General features: G+C 47.3%; 1 protein-coding gene across 5 annotated transcripts in view; it reads left to right on the top strand.

Annotated features, from left to right (window-relative positions):
* LOC140388239 (DDB1- and CUL4-associated factor 1-like) overlaps positions 1-14,402 on the top strand; it is a 187,334-nt gene that overhangs the window by 61,212 nt on the left and 111,720 nt on the right. For all 5 annotated transcript variants that reach the window (XM_072472072.1, XM_072472073.1, XM_072472071.1 and 2 more), the window contains 3 exons: positions 2,858-3,358; positions 8,836-8,937; positions 11,280-11,438. In XM_072472072.1, the coding sequence (XP_072328173.1) occupies positions 2,858-3,358; positions 8,836-8,937; positions 11,280-11,438 (762 nt within the window). The remainder of the gene's footprint in view (positions 1-2,857; positions 3,359-8,835; positions 8,938-11,279; positions 11,439-14,402) is intronic.

Here is a 14,402-nt window from a genome sequence, read left to right as displayed (position 1 = left end):
GTTTTGAAGGATTGTTGAGCAAGTGAGTCAGATGGAGGAGGTTGGGAAGAGGTCGTGTGAGTATGGTTGGGAGAGATGGGCTGATTACAATGTGGATGGGTGACCACGGGCTGGTTTACCATGTTTGCTGTCGCAAAGAGAGATATGGTGACTTTGGCTAAAACCTATATGAATACATAAAATAAAAGAAATTTCAAGTATTTTTAAAAGCGCAAGATTTTCATTTTTTTAAATATAAGTTTAGAGTACCCAATTAATTTTTTCCAATTAAGGGACAATTTAGCGTGGCCAATTCACCTAGCCTGCACATTTTTGTATTGTGGGGGTAAAACCCACGCAAATACGAGGAGAATGTGCAAACTCCACACGGATAGTGACCCAGAGCCGGGATTGAACCTGGGACCTTGGCGCTGTGAGGCAGCAGGGCTAATCCACTGTGCCAACGTGTTGCCCCAAAAGCGCAAGATTTTCATAATATGCAAACTTTATATACTGAATGTTACTATGTTGCAGTGTTGCTGTTTCATTTTTGCTGGTATCAGGGACCACATTAATTTTCAGTTTATATTTTGTTATATATTCTTACCTGGGATATGGGTACTCCTGACAAGACCATCATTCCCTCCCCATGTCTAATTGCCCATGAAAATTTGGTGGTAAGTTAAAATGGGTCACCTTGGGAAATAGTTTGTAAAGCACTGCTGAACTCCTTTGTTTGCCTTTGCATGTGCATAATCCAATAAGGTCATGTTCTGTTGTTACTACAGACTTCATCTTGTATTAAATGTACAAACTGCTTTGAATGCTGAAATGCTCAGGTCACTTTGGTGATCTGTTGTAAATGCATTGGTGCAGAAACTTGACATAATGGATAGTAAACAAATGAAAAACTCATGTTTCTACCCACTTGAAGTCTAATAATTTCACCCATTTCAAGTGTTATGGGTGAGGTGTTTTCAGAACCCCAAAATGTATCATGGGGTTCAACCAACCTCTCCCTTTAATGGATTTGTTGCTTTTCCGATCACGCGGCTTGTTCCCCAGGTGTGATATTACAATTATGGACACATGGTTTTTAAACACAAAACAATGTTTATTCTATGAACTCAACTTAACCTTTTCAATAAACATTGGATCCCTTAACACCTCTTACTTCAAAGATAACCCTGAAAATAATACACCACTAAATAATCCCTCAAAATGTTCCTTCAAACATCCAAAAGGCTTCAAACCTTCAAAACAGTAACACACCAGTCACAGTTAATATATATTTTCTGTTGGGTGGCAAAGATATTTCAGCTTGGTTGACTTCAGCTCCAGCACCTTGCTTTCCTTCCTGCAGCTCTCTGGAAACACACAGACACACACAAGCTGCTTTTTCAAACTGGCTTTCTCCCTTCAAGCAACTCACAACAAATCAGAACTTCTCAAGCTGCTGTCTCAAACTGGTTTTCTCCTTTTAAGCAGCTCACAGCAAAACAGCCAGGCACTTTTAAACTGCTCTCAGCAAAACCAGCCAGGCACTTTTCCAACTGAAACTTCAAAAGCAGAAGTGAGCTCAGCTCCTCCCCTGTGACATCACTTCAGTAATATGATCATCTCCATTCCTTAAAGGTACATTGCTTAAACATCCATTTCTTAAAGGGACTCTCACATGACACAAGTGACCTACACTTATTTGCATTTCTCTGTAAATATAAGTGCTATAATTACATGATTTCATGTCTCACAAAAAAATTCCAGACTTTTTTTGTCTTTAGCCACACTCACCCTTGCAATGAACCTTCCTTCCTTTTCCCTATTCATAATTTAAAACCTAATTGCAGCAATGTAGCAGAGTGTTAGAATAGCAGGCCCCACTGTAGTTCAGGCCAGATTTCTTTCACTGCTTACTGGAGGGGCTTTTCAGTGAAATAAAAGCAACATATCCCACATCTGCATGGATCTCGCCCCCCCCCCCCCAACACACACATAACCCAAACATGTGCAGGGTAGGTGGATTGGCCACTAAATTACCCCTTAATTGGGAAAAAAAGAATTGGGTACTTTTAAGGGGAAAAGTAGTATCAGTGGAGAGCGAAAAACGGAGTTATTGTTTCAGGCCAATGGCCTTCTGTCAAAATTGGAAGACACTAAAAATGAACAGCTTTTAAACAAGCACGAAGAGGAATGTCCATCGGGAGAAGGTCAGGAGTAATTAAATGACAAATGATGATCAATGGTGAAGGAGAGTGATAATGAGACCAGTAAGGAAGTGTTGTAAACAGTAGTGTAGTAGAAAGGGAAGAGAAGTGGGAAAAACATGGCAAAGAAGAAAAAGGTGCCATGGACCTGGAATGTGACGCAAGAGTGGCAGGTAAATCCCAGGGATGTGGACCACTCCACCGGTGGTACACCAATAGGCAATCCTCATTCCCAGGCCCCAGAACACACCCTTCATTCCCATTGGCTCCAGTGCAGCTATATCCATTACCAGCAGCTGTCCGATAGAAAGTGAGAACGGTGGTTAAGACTGAAGGCCATTAGAGTCAACATTGAGGCCAGTAGGGTGTAAAATGTTAGTAGAAAAGGAGGGGTGCTGGTCTTCAAGTTTGCATTAAGCTTCTTTAGAACATTGCAGGGGCTGAGATTGGAGAATTAAGTGAAACACCTTTCCCTAGGTAACCCCTATGGTTGCTGGAGAATTCAAATCCTCAATACAAAGGCAAGTTCTTTTGATTCAAAATCAGTATTGACCACAGTGTTGAAATTGGTTATGAAATGAAACCGATTAATTGTGTGTTTCGAAATTAAACTGAGTGCCTTCGTTCTCTTATTTATGGGCAGCATTAATTATCTGTTTCTGATTTACTTGAAGGTGCCAGTAATGCTGCAGCGCTTGCGAGATTTGCAAATACAAGACTTGGAAAACAACCAGAAGACGAAGTGGCAGAGCCCGCGGAGACCACACTTCATACCGCTACTTCCGATGGACGAGGAGGCGGTGGACATGGACTATGGCGACACATCGAAAGCTGAGGATGGTGAGAACTGCACTGACGATGTGGCTTTCCAGATTAATTCCTCACACAAAACCAGCAGCAGGGTCAACTCCACTGTCAAGAACACAGAAAGTGAGGATGGAGTGAAGGGGAAGAATGGGCAACGGTCTGAGAGGGAGAATGTAAGGAAAGCAACTAAACAAAGACTCAACTTTAGCAACTTGGACCCTGAGCGAATATGCAACGAGCAGTCAAACAGCTGGTCAGAAATGTCATCTTGGGTGATTGGCAATAATTATAACCTTTTCCCTTTGACCTCTGCCATTGAACAAAGGTTAATTCTACAGTATTTGACACCCTTGGGGGAATATCAGGAGGTGAGTAATGAGGCTGATTTTTAAAAATTTGTTCTTGGGATTTGGGCATGGCAAACGTTGAGTTATTTATTATCCATGCCTAATTGTCCTTGAGAAGTTTGATGCAGTTGAGGGGCTCCTTTCAAAGGGCACTTAGAAGTCAACCATGTTTGCTTGTTAGAACAACAGGTGTTTCCTCTCCGAAAGGACATTAATGATTCCGATCGGTTTTTACAACAATCCAACAGCTTCATGATCACTTTTACTAATGTTTTTAAAAAGCAAGATATATTTTTAAAAATCTGATTCTCATATTCTCCAACCTGGATGTTGAAATTTGAAATTGTTCTGGATTATTAGCCCAGTAACAACTGTTATGCCACCAGACCAGAATTTGTTTCATTAATGACTTTTTATGTGAGGGTTGTTGATGATACATCTGGTTTGGCAGCAAATGTTTCCAGGCCAAGTATAGATTGTTTAGATCAGAACCCCCTGCTATCCCAGTGTGAAACTTATTTCTCACTGAAGTCATCCCATTTAGTTTGTCAGTTTGGGGCAGTTTCCTGACATTATTGAAGTGACTACAGTTAATCAGCTTTGAAGTGCTTTGAAGCCACTTTTTGTGAAAGGTGATCTATAAATGCAAGTTCTTTGCTTGCATTTTTTTTTTTTAGGTACAAGTATTATTGTTTAATCAAGACAGATCTTTATTTTTAACAAATAATTTTGAGGTATGGACCTGTACGACCCATACTCCACGGATTCATGTCCTTCCTAAGCAGCAACGAGATTGAGGCCTGCCCCTACGCTTTCGGCAAGACCCCCCCCCCCCCCCCTTGTCCATCGCGTCCTCGAAATTTCCACCAACAATGGAACCAGCTTATCCTTAAATCTTTTATAAAATTTGACTGGGAACCCATCCGGCCCCCTACCTTTCCAGCCTGCATCTTCCCAATTACCACCTTCACACCTCTCATAATACTTTACATCTACAATACATGCACGGATGTACTGTCTGGAATAAATAAAGATTATAGACAATTAGTGCAGTACCATGAAACCTGCTCTTCTGGTAGTATTCACTGTTTTCAACATAGACAGAAATGGAAATATTGTATTGCAAATAAGCCTTATTTTCTTAATTTTAAAATATTTTATTCAAGCATTTATATAAAGAAAGAAAACAAATAAGAGCAGAAGAAAAATTGCACAACATAATAAATAGCCAGCACCTACCCCCCCCCCCCCTGCCCTGCCCTTCTGTTCCCTCTGCTGACAGCTCAATCCTCCTTAAAGAAGTGAAATGAGCGGCCCCAAGTCCCTCCACCCAAGCAAAATCCATCTCCAGGTTATCAGGGAGGGAAAGGCCAAGACATCGGCCTCTCGCCCCCTGGGCTCCCATGTCTTCCGACACCCCAAATATCGCTACTTCTGGACTTGGGGCCACCTTCCCTGCCAATACCTCGGACATTACGTCCGCTAACCCCTGCCAGAACCCCTTCAGTTCTGGACACGGCCAAAACATGTGGGCATGATTCGCAGGCCTTCCCGCGCACCGCCCACACCTGTCTTCTACTCCCTCAAAGAACCATTCCCTCTGGGCAGCTCATATTCCTCCTCCAGGTCTTCTAATTTTGCAAAGCTGCCCTCTACGAACAGATCCCCAAACCGCACTATCCCCGCCTGCCGCCACCCCTGAAACCTCACATCCAGCACCCCCGGTGCAAACCTATGGTTATCATAGAATCTTAGAATGCACAGTGCAGAAGGAGGCCATTCGGGCCATCGAGTCTGCACCGGCCCTTAGAAAGAGCACCCTACTTAACCCCGCACCTCCACCCTATCCCCGTAATCCCACCTAACCTTTTAGACATTGAGGGGCAATTTAGCACAGCCAATCCACCTAACCTGCACATCTTTGGACTGTGGGAGGAAACCGGAGCACCCGGAAGAAACCCACGCAGACGCGGGGAGAACATGGAGACTCCGCACAGACAGTGACCCAAGCTGGGAATCGAACCTGGGACCCTGGAGCTGTGAAGCAACGGTGCAAATCATTGTGCTACCGTGCCACCCATCGTTATCACAAATCGGTGCCCATACCGAGGCACCCTCCAGACTCGAATGCTGCCTCTACAGCCCCCGTACTCTCAGGGCCGACACCACCACTGGGCTCACGGAGTACATGGTCAGCGAGAGCAGCAGAGGTGCTGTCAACAATGTCGCTCACTCGTTCCCCTGCAAGAAGCCGCCCATACCGACCCCTCACCCACTAGCATTTCCTGACCATAGCGATGTTAGCCGCCCAGTAGTAATTCATTATATTCGGCAATGCCAACCCTCCCCTCCTCACTCTCGCTTCAATAAAACCTTCTTGGCCCGCGTCCACACAAACCCCGAGATCAACTTAATGACCTTTTTAAAGAATGACTTTGGGACGAAGATCGGGAAGTTCTGAAATATAAACTGGAACCTTGGCAGCACTGTCATCTTTACTGTCTGCACCTGTCCTGCCAACGACAATGGCAGCACATCCCACCTCTTAAAATCCTCCCTTCATCTGTTCCACCAACCGAGCCACCTGCACAATCCCTTTAAGCTCCATAGCCAAGGCAAAACGCAAAGTGGAGCGTGGGCTTTGTCCCATGGTGCAACTAGAAATATCCCAAACTGGTTGCATCATGGGACAAAGCCCGCCCTGTTCGTCCGCACACTTGCAACCCAGTTCACAAACCCCTGCCCAAACTCGAATCTTCCCAACGACTCCCACATATATTCCCACTCCACCCGGTCGAAAGCCTTCTCCGCATGTATCGCCACTTCCACTTCCTGCCCCTCCGGGGACATCATAATCACATTTGGTACTTACCTATCTCACCCGGGACACAGCCCTCAATTCGCAAAACCAACACCTTCGCCAACAACTTGGTGCCACATTCACAACGATATTGAACCGTACAAACCACATTGCTCCAGAACCTTATCTTTCTTCAGTATCAAGGAGGTGAGCGCCTGCGACGGTGTAGCAGGGAGCTCCTCATGAACTCCACATTGTCCCGGTTTGGGACATGAACGTTTACCAGCACCACTGCCATCCCCTCCAGCTCCCCACTCAGCATCACCGCCCCCCCCCCCCCCCCCCCCCCCCCCGCCCCGCTATGTTCTCCACCTCTAATATTTTACCTGCACTGCCACCCCCCCCTTGTCTTCATGTCCAGTCCCGAATAGAACACCTGCCCTACCCATCCTTTCCTCAGCCTTGTCTGATCTTCTTGTCGTTAAATGCGTCTCTTGTAGAAAAGCCACGTCTGCATTCAGACCCTTCAGGTGCGCGAACACGTGACCATATGACCGGCCCATTCAGCCCCCTCACGTTCCATGTGACCAGCTTGGTTGGGGAGCTCTCCACCCCTCCCTCCCCTACCGATCAGCCATATCCCTTTTTGGGCCTGCCCCGTGTCACGCGACCCTCCAGGCCAACCCTTGGATGTCCACTGTCATCTCTCCTTTTCCAACTGCACCACCACGACCACACCTTTGTCAGCACCCCCCTCCCCCAAACCAAACAACCATTCCATCCCCCTCTCCTGCACCAACCACCTCACCACCCCCACTGCACTCCATTAACTAGCCTGCCCAGCTGACATGGCAGCCCCCGCCCAAGGCCTCTCAATCTCCAACGTTCCCCCTCCCCCTCCATTTGCACTCCCTCAGAAAGCAAAGGAACAAAAAAAGGTGGACTCACCCGTAATACTCCCCAAGCACCCTGCCACCAAGCCCAACAGAGAAATGAACTCTCCAACAATCACCAGAAGGAAACGCCACCTCATACCGTCTCCAATGGCCTCCTCCTGCCAGTCCATTATCTCTCAAAAATCCCATTGCCTCCTCTTGTGTACCAAAATAGTATTCTTGATTCTGGAAAGTCACCCAGAGGTGGGTCGGGTACAGCACTCCAAACTTCACCCCCTTCTTGAAGAGGGCCACCTTGACCCAGTTGAACCCGGCCCTCCTCTGCGCCCAGGTCCTGGTACACCTGCAGCTCGTCCCCCTCCCAGGTGCACTTCCTCGTCCACCGAAGAATTTTCTCTTTGTCCAAGAAGCGGTGCAATCGCACCACTATCGCCCTCGGCGGCTTACCCGCCTGCGGCTTCCAAGTCAGCAACCTGTGTGCTCAGTCGACCCCCAGAGGCAGGTCAAAGGCCCCCTTCCCCATCAGCTTTTCGAACATCTTGGGCACATACGTGCCGGCTTCCGCTTCAATGCCTTCGGGCAGCCCCACCCGCAGGTTTTGTCTCCTGGGGAGGTTCTCCAGATCCTCCACCTTCTCCTTCAGCCTCTTCTGGGTCTCCTGCATCACCCCCCATCTCAGCCACCAATGGAGCGAGCTGCACCTTGTGCTCCCCATCACCTCCACTTTCAGAATCACCCGGCCCTGGGATTCTAGTCTCTGCTCCACATGATCAATCCCTGCTTTGAGCGGCTTCACCACCTTGGCTAGGTCCTCCAGGGCTTCCCTTCTCTGGCTGAACTTCTCATTTAAGAAGTCCACCAGTTGCTCCACTGACCAATGGGTGGGGAGGACAGGCCTTTCACCCTCCGTCATCTTGACCTGTGCTGCACGAAAATTCTCCTGCTTCACGGCCCACTCCGAGTCTGTGGATCCATCCACCGGAGTCACCACACTTTCTCCGGGCATTCCTACGCCTCTTTCCATCCAAGCTTCCACCCTTTGAACGGGGAAAGGACCGAAAAAATCCACCTTGAATTGGAGCTACCAAATGTGCGACTGCTCACTCCATGGCCACCACTGGAAGTCGAATCTTATTTTCTACTTAATAACTGAATTGAGTGAGTTTAAGCTCTTTAGTTTATCCATTCTGATCATTAGCAGTGCCTGGCAGTGTGAGCAAAATACAGGTGGTGGTGGTCTCCCAATAGGCAGTTGAATAAAACTGAACCAAAAAGCCCAAAGTTCTCTGCTTTAGCTGATCTTAGCCAAGTTTAATAGTATAGTTGCCAGAGTGGACCTGAATATTCACTGCCTGGGATCACAGGGAAAATAATTTGGCTCTGAAGAGAGGTCTTGGGGGTGGCCAGTGCCTGGACGTACAATTAGTGTTGCCCTTTCAGGAACTAGGTTGGTGTTCTTTTGAAAGAAAACGGTTTGAGACGTGAGAATAAAGAATTTGGCAGATGGTGCAGTTCTAAAATTCCTACCAATCGACGTCACTGGCACATCGCCAAGTTGAACATGGTTATTTGATCCAAAGTTTGTCCTCTGTGCGACCCAGGATTCGGGATAAAAGTTAGCTGGACCCTGGACTGTAGGTTTATTGCTTTAGACCTTGCAGAGAATCTGTGCCGGTCATACCTGAATTGTGTGGAGGCCGATTGAGTCTTCTGACTGTCTGCTAGTGTGAAATTCAATTGATGACATTTGCTGCCATTGCAGACTGGCCTTCTAATAACTCATTGTTTCTGATTTGTCCCAGTTGTTGGCTGTGTTCATGCAGCTTGGTGCTCGGGAACTGCTGATGCACTATATTGACCTAAAACAGACCAATGATGTCCAGCTCACCTTCGAAGCACTTAAGGTATGAGAGCATTGACCAAGCACTGGCTGATGGAACATTCCATTCACTCTGCCCTCCTGCGCATGTTGACCAGAGAGATAAATCTCCTGCAGCTTTCCAAGGGCTTGATTAATAAGTGAATTGCCTGGTGGAGAACTGAGTCACAGAAGCCAAGCTCAATATCCGTGGTTGGTTGGTAGAGGTACTGTCTTCAGCTACTGTACTCATAGGTTAGGAGGAGAAAAATACAGCATGCTTTATGTTCTTTTTAAAAATTAATTTAGAGTACCCAATTCATTTTTTCCAATTAAGGGGCAATTTAGTGTGATCAATCTATCTACCCTGCACATCTTTGGGTAGTGGGGGCGAAACCCACGCAAGCACGGGGAGAATGTGCAAACTCCTCACGGACAGTGACCCAGAGCCGGGATTGGACCTGGGACCTCAGAGCAGTAATGCAGCAATGCTAATCACTGTGCTGCCCTATGCTTTATGTTCTTGATGTTGGGCTGTAATCCCTTCCAGAAAATGCACCTGTATAAGTATCAGCGAATGCAGAATTAACCTCCAATAAGGTACCCCCATGGTAAATCAGCCCGTTGACTCTTGCTGTCCAGGGTACCAGGATTACATAGTGAGTGGCACAAAAAGGGACTATTCATTCCAATCGGTATATGTACTGTTTTTGCTGCAAATGACCTCTTCCCGTCAACCTATTGGCATATTCTTCTATTCATTTCTCCCTTTGAGTACATCCCAAGGTCCCTTAGATGCATTAAGCTGTTCAGCTCTGCTACTAGTAGCGACTTCCGCATTCTAATTGCTCTCGGTATTACAGTTGCCCCGGATTCCCTATTGTGTTTATTAGTAACTACCTTCTATTTATGGCCTCTAGTTGTGGTCCATTCTCTCCCCCGCCACAAAATAAAAATATATTCCTCGACTATATCAAGCCTTTTCATAATCTCAGAAACCTCTATTAGGTCACTCGGTCTTTTTTCTCAAAAGCTGATGACTTGTTTTTTAAAATAAATTTAGAGTACCCAATTCTTTTTTTTCCAATTAAGGGGCAATTTAGCATGGCCAATACGCCTACCCTGCACGTTTTTGGGTTGTGGGGGTGAGACCTTTGCAGACACGGGGTAAATGAGCAGCCGCCTGACTTGTCAAAGTTTTATTGATGGTTATAATCTTTCTGCATCCTCCTCGTAAATTATTGTTGTACATTTCCCATTGCCGCTATCATTTTCATAATGTCGAATCAAGAACTCCGAACGGCACTCTTTAGCTTTAACAAGGTTTAATGCAAGTTTAATCTCAATTTTTCAATTCTATTTCTTTACAAATGTTTTTATTCTGGCCTTATTAACAGTCATCGCTATTTCTAGTGGTTTGTGTATCTGATTGCACAAGAAGCATTCCCGATTGAGTGAGTAAATAGAAGGCAGCATTACGGAACTGCATCCCAGCTTGAGTTAACATCTTCAGAAAGGATCGGAGAAACTTCAGGAATGAGCAGGCGTTTGGTGCATCAACGGGGTTGCATGGCTGTCTGTTGATTCGACTTGCTAATTGCAGATCAGCCTGATCCTGTCCTTGGACATACCCATTCCACAAGGCAAAGCAAATTAAAAGTGTGAACTCTGGCCAGTTTCCCAATTCCTGGCCCAGAGGTGCTTATACTCACTTAACTTGCCGCTACTGTGATTAGTTACCTCCGAACTGGCTAGGTGGGATTGTGGCTGATCTTCTACCTCGGCTTCATTTGTTTCTCTTAACCTGCTGTACCTGTGCACCGAGAGAGCCCTCTCCGATGCTCTTATGCTGAATTAACCGATTGCAGCCAGGTTGGTGGTCGGGAAACTTCAGTTAACCTCAGTGCCTCAGACTAAGAATTGGAGGAGGAAATCCAATCACTTTTGATTGCTCTCTTGTGACCCCTGTTGGAATGTGTGCTTGAGCATGCGCTGGATGAGGGCAGCATTAAACTCTGCTGCAATGTTTGCAATTATTACATGGTCACTTGAGCAATATTCCTGATAGCATGAGTCAGTGTCTTCAGGTGAGGAAAACACGGTAGAGCAGGAGCGGAATCGGAAAGATGGGATGAGATGTTGTAGAGGGTGACTATTGAACTAATTTGTCACTAATTGTTATTGTCTCTGCTCAAAGTAGAACCCAGTCAGGGAAGCTGTGAGATGCTGAACATCTCATTGTTGGCTATTTGTGTAACATAGGTTGTGCGCATTGACTTCCTGGAGGGGGCTTTGTCACCCAATCACTGCCACAACACTTGTGAAATAAGCTAGCCATTGACCCCACTGTTTCCAGTTTGTCTAACAGCTGTCTTTCCTCCTCTGCAGTACTTGGCCTCTCTGTTGTTGCACAAAAAATTTGCTGCAGAGTTTGTGGCCCACGAAGGAGTTCAGAAGCTGCTGGAGATCCCCCGGCCCTCCATGGCTGCCACTGGTGTATCCCTGTGCTTGTACTATTTGGCTTACAACCAGGATGCAATGGAACGGGTGAGTCCAGTATGGAGCTGGGAAGGATTCCAATCTGCTTGGGTTAGCATCCTGTGCTATTGAAGGATGAGTTTCATTCACATTGCTGTAATATGATGTAGAGGATTTAAGAATTATTTGATGCTGTTTCTTCTCCTGATTCAGTTGCAGTGGGCTAACAGTGAATCCTCCTCGGCTGCTTCACTTTTAAAAAGTATATTATTGAAGGTGTTTTCAAATGTATACATAACAAAGAAACACAAAAGCCATTCTGCAGCAACAGGAAACAACCATACCCTCCATACTCACCCTGCTGCCACCCCGGCACCCACCCTCCTTTTGCTCCCACCCACTGATGGCTCAATACTTCCCAAAGAAGTCGATGAACAGCATCCACCTCGAGGTGAACCCCTCCTCCGCACCTCAAATGGTGAACTTGATCTTGTCAAAATGCAAAAACTCTGCCAAATCGCTCACCTCATACGCCTGCCCTCAGTGGCTCCGGACCCGCCAGCACAATCCGTCTCCGGACTATCAAGGAGACAACGGGCAACATATCGGCCCCCCTATCCCCATCTGCACTCCAAATATCGCCACCTCAGGACCACCTCTACCCACAAAAGCTTTGACATTACGTCCGCAAATCCAGTTCCCTCAACCACAGACACGCCCAAAACTAGGCACATGATTCCCCATGCCGTCACACACACGTCACCCACACACATCACCCACACCTATCAATCCACCCGAAAAGAACCAACTCATCCTGGACACCTCTCTCTCTTCTGTGTGGAGTTTGCACATTCTCCCCCATGTCTACTTGGGTCTCACACCCACAACCCAAGAAAAAAAAAATTGGGTGCTTTAAATTTATAAAGGAAAAAATAAAAATAATTACATTGAGCAGCCTCCATAGATTCGCTGACAGCTGCCCCTTCACAAATCCTGTCTCGTCCTCGCCTATCACCCTCGCCACACAGTCCTCTCTCCGCGTTGCCAGCATCTTCACCAAAAACTTTGCATCTACATTCAACAGCGAGATCGGGCAGTACAATCCACACTGCTCCGGGTCCTTGTCTTTCTTTAAGATAAGCAATTTTGAATCCTGAGACAGCCGGGGAGGGAAGCTTTCCCCTCTTCATCGACTCATACTTCTCAACTAGCAAGGGCCCCAGCTCCGACCCAAACTTATCATTGAACTCGAATGGGAACCCATCCAAATCCGGGGCCTTCCCCGTCTACATCGAACCCCCCACAGTCCATCACCTCCCTCAACCCAATCAGGGCCACTGCACCTTTGCCTCCTCCACCCTCGAAAACTCCAGCCCATCCAAAAGCCGCCTCATTCTTTCATCCCCCACTCGAGGCTCTTAGCTATACAATTTACAGTAAAAAGCCTCAAAAACCTTGTTTGCGCCTTCATGCTCCGATACCACCGTACCCCCATCATCTCTCATCCTAACAATCTTCCTCGTCACCACCTTCTTCCTCAACTGGTGCACAAGCATCCTGCTGGCTTTCTCCCCGTACTCGTACACCGCCACTCTGGCTTTACGCAATTGCCCCACCGCCTTTCCCATGGACCACAGTCCAAAATCCATCTGAAGCCACTGCCTCTGTAACACCGCCTCAGGCGCTGTCGAGTACCTCCTCGTACAGTGGTTAACACTATTGCTTCACAGCGCCAGGGATCTGGGTTCGATTCCCGGCTTGGGTCACTGTCTGTGCAGAGTCTGCATGTTCTCCTCGTGTCTGCGTGGGTTTCTTTTAGGTGCTCCGGTTTCCACCGACAAGTCCCGAAAGACATGCTTGTTAGGTGAATTGGACTTCTGAATTCTCCCTCCTGTGTACCCGAACAGGCGCCGGAGTGTGACGACTGGGGGATATTCACAGTAATTTCATTCCAGTGTTAATGTAAGCCTATTTGTGACACTAATAAAGATTATTATTATTCTGTCCACCCTCAGAATGACCTCATCAACCACAACCTCTCAGCCTGCTCCACCCTCTCCCTATGCGCTCGAATTGAGATAAGCTTCCCCCTTATCACCACCTTGAGCGCCTCCCACAGCGTAGAGGTGAAAACCTCTCCCATCTTATTCTTCTCCATGTAGCTCCAGATGTCACCCTCATCCTTTCGCAAGCCACCTTATCCACCACTAGCCCCACATCCAACCTCCACTGCGGCTGCCGGACATCCCTCTTCGCCACCCGCAAGTCCACCCAATGCGGTGCATGGTCCAGCACCACAATCGCCGAATACTCCGATCCAGCCACCAGGGCTTTATCTAAGACAAATAAATCAATCTGTGAGTGCACCTGGTACACGTATGGCCATGGGTCGCCCCCCCACCACGTGTTCCATTACCCCAACAGCTCCTTTGCCGGCTTGGGTCACTGTCTGTGCTGAGTCTGCATGTACCCCCGTGTGTGCGTGGTCCGGGTGCTCCAGTTTCCTCCCACAGTCCAAAGATGTGCAGGTTAGGTGGATTGGCCATGATAAATTGTCCTTGGTGTCCAGGGAGGTTGGGTGGGGTTGCGGGTATGGGGTGGAGGGGTGAGCTTGTGCAGGGTGCTCTTTCCGGGGCCAATGCGGACTCGATGGACCAAGTGGCCTCCTTCTGCACTGTAAATTCTATGATCATCCTTTAGGACCTCTCCAAATCCTTTAAATTTAGGGTACCCAAATTTTTTCCCAATTAAGGGACAATTTAGCGTGGCCAATCCACCTACCATGCACATCTTTGGATTGTGTTGGTAAAACCCACAGAGACACTGGGAGAATGTGCAAACTCCACACAGACAGTGACCAGGGCCGTGATGGTACCTGGTCCTCCGTGCCATGGGCAGCAGTGCTAAACACTGCACCAACGTGCCGCCCTTGGGAGCTCCCCAAATCCTACCTCCCTAATGTTCCCCTGAATGGGGCTGTCTCGGATTTTGACTGATAGTACTTTGTGAAGTACCTTGGGATGTTCTCTGTTG

The sequence above is a fragment of the Scyliorhinus torazame genome, chromosome 13, assembly GCF_047496885.1.
Source record: "Scyliorhinus torazame isolate Kashiwa2021f chromosome 13, sScyTor2.1, whole genome shotgun sequence".
NCBI classification, from domain to species: Eukaryota; Metazoa; Chordata; class Chondrichthyes; order Carcharhiniformes; family Scyliorhinidae; genus Scyliorhinus; species Scyliorhinus torazame.
The sequence above is the reverse complement of the archived record's forward strand: the minus strand, read 5'-3'. Positions and strand labels throughout refer to the sequence as shown.